Below are 8,481 nucleotides of genomic sequence, written 5' to 3' on the forward strand. Positions count from 1 at the left end.
TTTTGCCAGTTGGCTGTCAATACCATCTGCTCCTGGGAGAAGCTACCCATAACTACTTAACATCAGGCCTAGCGAGTTTTTTTTCTTTTTTTCCTCATATGCTTTATTGTTAAATTACACAGGTTTTTCTCTTCTCCATTAGTATCCCATTGACAGCTTTTGGAAAACTTCTTTACTGGTAAAGGAGAAGATAATGCTTGCAACTCTGTCTTTCCTTTTCTAATAAGACTGATGAGTAAAATTAATTTAGCTTTTTCCCTCTTAACTTTAGTGAAAGCTACTAATCAGCCTTTTAACAAGATGTAAAGATTCAAAGCAACATGAGACTCCAGCTCATTGAGCTTCCTAGGTAGCAGTATTAACTCTAAATAAACAAATTTGTAGGCAATAATGTTGCTTTTTTTCTTTACTATTTACACACACAGTGGATGGTATTAGTTTGATATTATTTTGGGATTAGGTGTTTTTGATGATAAAACCCTGGAACAGACAATTTAATTTTATCATGATTCACATCTTGCCACAGTCAGAGATCTCTTTGTCAAATAACTTCTGTAGAAAAGGGACTTCATCTACACGGAGAGTCCTGGAAAACAAGTAGAAAAATGTGCAGGACTGCGCATGGCAAATGAGACACTGAATTTTTAACTTGCCTACAGGATTGCCAGTGGCCTCTCCTTCCCTTTGCCCACTGGCAGTGTTTTGCTCTGTTTCCTTTGAATATGCTCATCTCATGTTAACACTGTTTGCAGTTTGCAAAAATAATAACGGGATACATTGCAAGCTTTGGCTGCCATTTTCTTGCTGGATAATATGTGCTGGCAGCACAACAGTCATGTACACTTTGATCAGTCTGGCTACACCTGAGCATATCAGGTAAGATGAAGGGTAGCCTAGGGATTTCACATCCAGTGGTGCATTTTGAGATATAAGACACAATATAAGCTTTAACCACAGGACTCTACGGAAGATGATATTGATTATGATACTAATTCACAAAGGGTTGTAATTTGGAACTAGAAAGATGTCTCTTCTGAAGGAAAGGAAACAAAAAAGTCAAACTAAACTTCTTTAAATGCAGGAAAAATAACCTAGTGGCCCAAATCTAAAGTGAGAGTCAAATCCATCTATTCCTTGTTCAGAACAAGCTTCCTACTTAGAAAGGCAGGAAAACTTGGAATTTTTTTTTTGCTGTCTTGTGTAGTCTGGAAGATGATCCACTTCCTAAAAGTATTGTGGGGTTTTAATCACAGACTTGCAGACATGACTGCAAGAACCTAACCCACTGACAAAGTCTGCTATATAATGAATTTTCTTCCTAACATTGGCAGGTTGTGGATTTTAACTTTTTACCAGAAGCTTACATTTGTTGTAATGTTAAGAAGCTTTGCATGGCCCACAGTATATAGGGCGTGTGGAGCATGTTTTTTATTAAATATGGACCGCGTGGGCCTGCACAGAGCTGAGGGCACCTGAATGCAAGGACAGAAGGACAAGCTTCTGTTTCAGTGAAGCACACCCTTTATATACATAAGAATCCAACGGACTCTCGAAATGCAAAATTGATTGTTTTATATCAATCTGGACATTTCTTTGCCTAAAACATATTTAGTTTTTCACAAAAGTTTAGTATTTTCCCCTCTTTTTACCTAGTTGGAACCCAGTTCTCTGTGTGCATGTGTAGCAGGAGGAGGAAGGAAAGCAGGCAAATAGAAAAGGGAAGCACACATGAGATAAACCAGGCGCAAGTAATATGTCAAAATACTAAAATGTGGAAGAAAAAATAGTAGACAATAACTATTTGTGTACAGTATGGGGAAATAAACCCTCCTCCGCCTCAAGTACTGATTGTAAATTTTCCCAACACCTCCTTAACTCCTCCAAAACAACCCAGCAGCAAAACAGCCTTCAAAACTGTGGTTACAAACTGTAAATCCTCACAGCAAAGTCTTATGCAATTATCTTCCATTTTAGGAATATTTCAAACCAACTGAAGTTAATGGAAGTTGTGCTATTGACTTTAGCTGATACAAGCTCAAGTCCTCTCTATAATTCTAATTAAAAGAATAGTATATTCTGATAATGGACAAATGCATCAACCTTTTTTTTCTTGTTTTTCTTTTTTTTTTTCCTTCTGGCCAAAGAAGAACCCCTCCCTCTACCGGTCCAGAATGTTGTACAAAAGGGACAAGAGAAATATCCATCTAAGTTACAACAGTAAGCCTTGTGTCATATTGACATAACTACAGGGCACAACTGAGCTAGTGGAAACAGTGGAACGGACCAAGACCATTCTCAGTAGGCCACCTGAATGAGAAGTCCTTAATGTGGAGAGCTCAGGAGCGCAGATGTAGGGCATTTGGTGCCCCTGGGCTCACGCCTGGGGAACGGCCTCAAGCACATTTAATTCACTAGTGCAGACCTGGCCTTTCAGTGTGCACAGTTGCTCAAGTCCCAGTAATGCTTATCTTAGTCTCCTCCAGAAGATGGGGGAGATGTTCTGTCATTTTTTACTATGCTGCAGGGGACAAATAATAGGAAGCTTAGTAATTACAGACAGAACTTAGGTAAATCTAGTAACAGGGTGGCAGTCTCAAACTTCATACTTAACAGAACTTCCTTGAGAAATGGTGGATTATTTGTAAGAGACATAAGAGATAACTGTTAAGAGGATTGCAAGAACATTGTATAGTACATCCCCAACATACTACTATTCTGCAGGGAACACAAAGCTTCACTAGAAACTATAAAAAATATGCTGAAGTGGGGTATGTAGTATATGAGTCCCTGTGTCTGGCTGGGATGGAGTTAACTTTCTTTACAGCAGCCTGCATGATGTTCTGTTTTAGATTTGTGGCTAGAAAAGTGTTGATAACACACCAATGTTTTAGCTATTGCTGAACAGTGGTTGCACAGCATGCAGGCCTTTCTGTTTCCTACTCTGTTCCCCTTCTAGACAGTCGGCTGGGTGTGGGCAAGAGGTTGGGAGGGAACACAGTCAGGACAGATGATCCCACCTGGCCAAAAGGATAGTCCATACCATATAACGTCATAGTCAGCAATAAAACTGGGGTAGGGAAAGAAGGGGTTGGGGAGTTTTTTCTTCCAAAGTGGACATTGCTTGCAGACCGGCTGGGCATCGGTCTGCTTTGGGGAGGTGGCGAGTGACCAGCTTTGCATCACTTGTTGTTGGTTTTTGCTGTCATTTTTTTTCTCTCTTTCCATCACTTATTAAACTGTCTTTATCTCAAGCCACAGGTTTTCTTGCTTTTGCTCTCCCTGTATTCTCTCCTATCCTGCTGAGTGCTGGTTGGGGATTAAGCAAGTGGTTGTGTGGGTGCTTAGCAGCTGGCTGGGGTCAACCCACTACAGATACTCCGCCTAAAAAATACAGTCTTTTGGAGACCTTTATCCCTCTTACTTGCTATCTGTGTATTGCAGCATTTTTGTCTCAAGATGCTATTGATTAAAATAATACAATCACGAAATCTGATGTAGAAAATCCCTCTCCAGCTATTTGGTCAAATCAGCCCATTTTCCTGTAGTTCTGGTCTCACAACATTAAATCATTTGTGAAATGGAGATATCAGTTACTTGAGATGGAAAGCTTGCAGAAATTTTACTGACACTGCATTGCGACTGGCTTGGTCTATCACAGCGAAACATTTCTGGGAAGTACTTACGCATTTCTGCAAACAGCTGCCTTCTTTCTGCCATGGTATTTCCTCTTTTCCCACAATCTTCAATCATTCTGGAAGACAAAATCATGTGAAAACATTGAGTATTATTCCCAGATTGAACATAAGTACAAAAAGCATCCATAATCAAGGAGAACTTGTGAGGTTGACTGGTGTTCCACGTGTACCCAATGCCTTTTGCCAGCCTCTCTGTGGCATGGTTTGCAGAGAAGCTGGTCCCCAGATTGTCCTCCATTCCCTAGACTCTGCTTTCAAGCATTTGTTTTTTCTCTCTCTCTCCCCCAAAGGCAATGTTCAGTTTTTCTGCTTGATGTAACTAACTGACTTACATAACCCAAGCTCTGAAATTCATTTTCGGTTTTCTTAAATAAGGAATCTTCAGTTTAGATTATGTAAGACAGAAGAAATAATAAAAGATTCAGATATTATTTTATAGTTTAGAAAATGCCTTTCTAGCCAATTCTGGGTGGAGGAGACAGAAAAAAATAACACAACAGCAACTAATTCTCTGCTCCACAACATAATACCCTCTATTTACTCAAGCACATACACTCCAAATATTCATTCAAATTCCAGACAGTACATCTCTGATTAAATGAGTTCCAGTAAAAGGCTCAGAAGTAAGAATATATTTTCCTTCAGTTTTCAGATATAAAAATCTTCAGAATATTTCAAAGAGCACTACTGCTGGATAGAGCACAGAGAGAAGAGACAGCTTCCTTCACAGCCAGCATTCAAACCACAAAAGACTAAAGCCTTCAGAGTAAAGATTAACATCTTTAGCAGCACTCAAAAATTGTAACCAGTGTCAGCATCACCACTTCCTATGGGTAATTACTCTAGCAAACCAATATCCTTTCCTCCCTGCCAATTCTGGTTAGGGCTTCTGATCTGCATTGTAATCTACATCCTTATCTCAACTAGACTGTGTAAAATAACACTGGGCCACCTGGGATATAAAGGAGATGCTCTGTAGAGGTCTGCAATCCAAAATATTCCACCATAACCCATAGCAAACTCACATATATATAGAACAGGAAGGATAAAAGTACTGGATGCTGAAGTCTACCGTCACCAAAGGACTCAGGATAAAGAAACAGTTTCCTTTTATTTCTCAGAGAAAGGCAGGCAACCACATAAGAGGTGTTTTGTTGTGGGTTTTTTTTTTTCCTTCCCAAATGCACTGTTCAAATGAAGTGGTGGTACATTATAACCGCCTTTTCCAAATAGCCTATTCAACGCTCAGAGTACCGATAAAGGCTTTGCTAAAGTGCTATCTATGGTGGGCATTTTGTGATGTGAGCAGCAGTCCCACTAGGAAGTGGACAAAAGGTATGGTTGCAGCCTGTTTGCAGGGATATTCAAGTTCACCCTTATGCTCTAATTTGGCCAGGAGTGATACAGATGTGTGTAGCATGGCATTAAGTCTGAGCTAATATATCCTGCCTTTCTGCAGAGATAACAGCTTTCAGTACAGTGCTTTACAGAAGTGGCCACACAGCCTCTGATCTGGAGGTAGCGGGTGTCTTGCTAGCTTAGAGGTGTCAGGGGAGACCCACATTTACCTGCAAAACGGGATATACGTCAAGATACGCCAGACCCAACCTGCGTCCTAATTAGGCAGCGAGTACTAATATCTTTTGTACCTGGATCAGCCTTAAATCTGCCCATAGAAGAAGAAAAACTATGTAATCCCACTAACCCTATCTTGAGTTCCCCACTCCCTTCTGTTTCTAATTGAACTCATCGTAGGAGAAAAATTTGCCATGGTAAATGACCAGATCTCGTAGGACAGGTGGGTTTAATAAAGCCCTTTAGAAAGATAGCATCTTTTACCAGGCAGGGCAGTTGAATGAATAATTCAGAGTAAATACAATTTTACATCAACTTTTATTATTTGTAGAGTGGGTCACAGGCCATCATAATTTTCTCTGACTTCTCCTCTATTCAGAATTATTCTACAAACAATGTGCAACTGGATGTCAGACTGTATACTGTTCATATTAATTGACCGAGATCAGGTTATTTTGATTTTAGTACAAGGATTACATGATCTTCTTTCTGTTTCTTGAAACAATTTACATGCAAATGTTACAGATTTTTCTCCATTTATTAATTTGCTCTTTTCATTATAACAATGTTCTCTAACCTTCATGAAATAATCCCTGGTCTCAGCAAGTGAGAACTTTATAAAAAATAAAAGGAGTGCAACTTTATTCTCCCCTCATACAGCCTCTTGGATAAAAATATTCCTTAGCTATTGCTTTTAAATATCTACAGAGCATCCACTGGAATGTGGCTCACCTGCAACCTTATTCACCATGTGGAAGAATTTTCCCAGTCAAAATTAAGTAAAAAAAGGTATTTTTCAAATAATGCAAATTGTACAGCAAGTTCTCCACTACCTTCAGAGACCCCATTCCTAAAGTGTCCTTTCAGTGGGGTAAAAATCATTAACTGGTTTTCCCTTTTGTGCAGTTCATCCTCCCCTGTTTATCGCTCCTTATATAAAATGTTCCCTGGACCCGATCATCATTTTTCAGAATATCCCATTATCTACTGAAACTGAATCACCCTTTTCACTGCTGGGGCTTATGGGGATTACCAGGCCTGACAAATAACTTTATATTTATATACACACAACTCGGGCTTCCTTGGAGAGAGAAGAAACTTTGTATTTATGTTTTTAAGACTCTCACTGCACCAGATATTTTGCAGATTTTAAAACAGCCTTCATCCCAAATGACAATCCTAAAATTCTCTGCAACGGGATATATGTCATTAAGCTAATGAGAACATTAGTGGTGGCAGCATTTTCAGATAGATACCTTCTACCCCTCTTTCGCATCTTTTCCTGATAGAAGAAAAATGATAGATGATGCTCATCAATATTGTTATTTCTGAGTCGCCGTTGATAGGAATTCACTCAACTGTGTCTTCCAAGCTTTTTGTATGCATTTTTAACTCTGGGTTAAGAGTGCTACAGCCCAGGCTCAACCAAAGCCATTGGTCATGGGCATTGGGCATCTCCCTTTTCAGTCGTCTTCACCTTGATCCAGCTTACATGTACACAGCTCAGCTCTTTAACTCAGATTACAGAGACTCATGCTTTGAGCCTGGGATGCGCTCAGCTCCGTCCCTGGGGCTGGCCGTGAGCATAATTGACTACAGTCATGTTCCAATATTTCTCATTTTGCTTATAACACGCGTCAAGTCACAGAAAAAAAGTACAATTTCTTCTACAGGGGAAAAGAGCACATCACAAAGTGAACTTTAATGTCCTTTACAAACCAGAATATATTAACAGGGACATAATTTTGAAAAATATTCATTAATGTACACTCATCCTATAGTAGGGCTTAGATTATATTTGTCTTCTATTGATCCCTTCCACTACCTTTTTCCTTTCATTTCTCTCCTCAGGAAATAGCTCCTCCACTGCAGGCAGGGAGAACACCTACTGTGCATCTAATTAAAATTCTTGTCACAGGCTAATTAGTAAGGTACCAATTAGCAAGGTATTAAGGCTTCAGTATATTACAGACATTCCAGAGCAGAAATCATTCCAAGCATAAGGTTTCCAGTCTCTGAAAAAGATACCATGAATGTTTCATTCCTACCAGTGTTTCGAGCTGAAAACTTTTATGATGTTAGTAGTGCTTGAAGGAAAATAATAAATAAAGAAATAATTTAGCTTGATTTTAACTCTTTTGATTACAATTTCATCTTCATGCTTATCATGTATCAGAAGCATAGTTGGTCTATTTTTTTAATGTACTTTATTTGTTTATAAAATCTGGGAGGGAGTATCACACATAAGGTGAGAACTAAATGCCTCATTTTTCTTTCCTTTCCTGTTGTGCTGCTTTTATTTATGAGTACCGTAATAATCTCTCTCACACATAAGTGTTTTTCTTGTTTTAGTGTTTATAGGGTAAATAGCATATTTTATTAACCCTCATTTTATGTCGTCCTTCTTGTAATTACTGTATTTCCATTTCTTGAGCTATCTCTATGCGTGGCAAAAGCAATGCCTGCCACAATTAAATCATTAGCTCCAAAAAAACCATCAAAAGAAGTAATTGCCTGTATACCTGGAGAAGGAGCTCCCCTCTGGAGAGTTCCGTACACTTCCCAGAAGACTGTCAAAAATTCCCGATCTGACACACACATGCGTGCACAGCTTCACAACTCTGAGAAAAGCCACCCCATTAACACTTCCACAAATCCCCATCCCGTTCATCCGTGGCTGATGAAGTGCCCCAGGGAGGCGGGGAACCACGCCAGTGAGGAAAATCGTCTGCTGAAATTGATTAATTGTGGCACGAAAAATTGATGAAGTCCCATGTGATGGCTGCGATGCAGCCATGCGTTCCTACGTCTTTGACAAAAGAGGGTCCGAATCCTGACCGGTGACATTCCAGCCAGTCTTTCAGGCTGCATAAAATTTGTTTTTTCTATCACAGCAGGCACAGAGGAAAAAGAGAAACACTTGTCTCTGCCTGACTCTTGTCCAGTCGTGCTCGCTGTGGCTCTGAAGTGCTTGGGAGCTTTCTGGGATGCAACTTCTAGCATTGGAAGTTTCGCTCCAGAAGACCGGTAAAACCAACAGTGGGTATCTCGAGATCACTTTTGGAAAGAGTACCATCATTTGGTAGAAAATATCAACCAGGCTCAAGCATCCTTTATCTAAGCGGTCTCTATTTCCCTAGTGAGGATATCTTCAACTCCTGATACAAACAGCTATTCTTTTTCCTTCCATGAAATGTCAAATGTTAAAATA

General features: G+C 39.6%; 1 protein-coding gene across 11 annotated transcripts in view; it reads right to left on the minus strand.

The window, feature by feature from the left end:
* The window catches only part of DTNA (dystrobrevin alpha), a gene marked incomplete at its 5' end in the record, with an annotated part of 89,029 nt that extends 85,278 nt beyond the window's left edge, over positions 1-3,751 (minus strand). For 10 of the 11 annotated variants that reach the window (XM_082014521.1, XM_082014519.1, XM_082014520.1 and 7 more), the window contains one exon: positions 3,684-3,750. In XM_082014521.1, the coding sequence (XP_081870647.1) occupies positions 3,684-3,750 (67 nt within the window). Of the gene's footprint in view, positions 1-3,683 lie in introns of all 11 variants that reach the window. The other variant, XM_082014513.1, reaches the window with a different exon arrangement.
* Between the last annotated feature and the right edge of the window lie 4,730 nt (positions 3,752-8,481).

The sequence above is a fragment of the Phaethon aethereus genome (assembly GCF_964289735.1).
Source record: "Phaethon aethereus genome assembly, chromosome: 2".
Taxonomy (NCBI): domain Eukaryota; kingdom Metazoa; phylum Chordata; class Aves; order Phaethontiformes; family Phaethontidae; genus Phaethon; species Phaethon aethereus.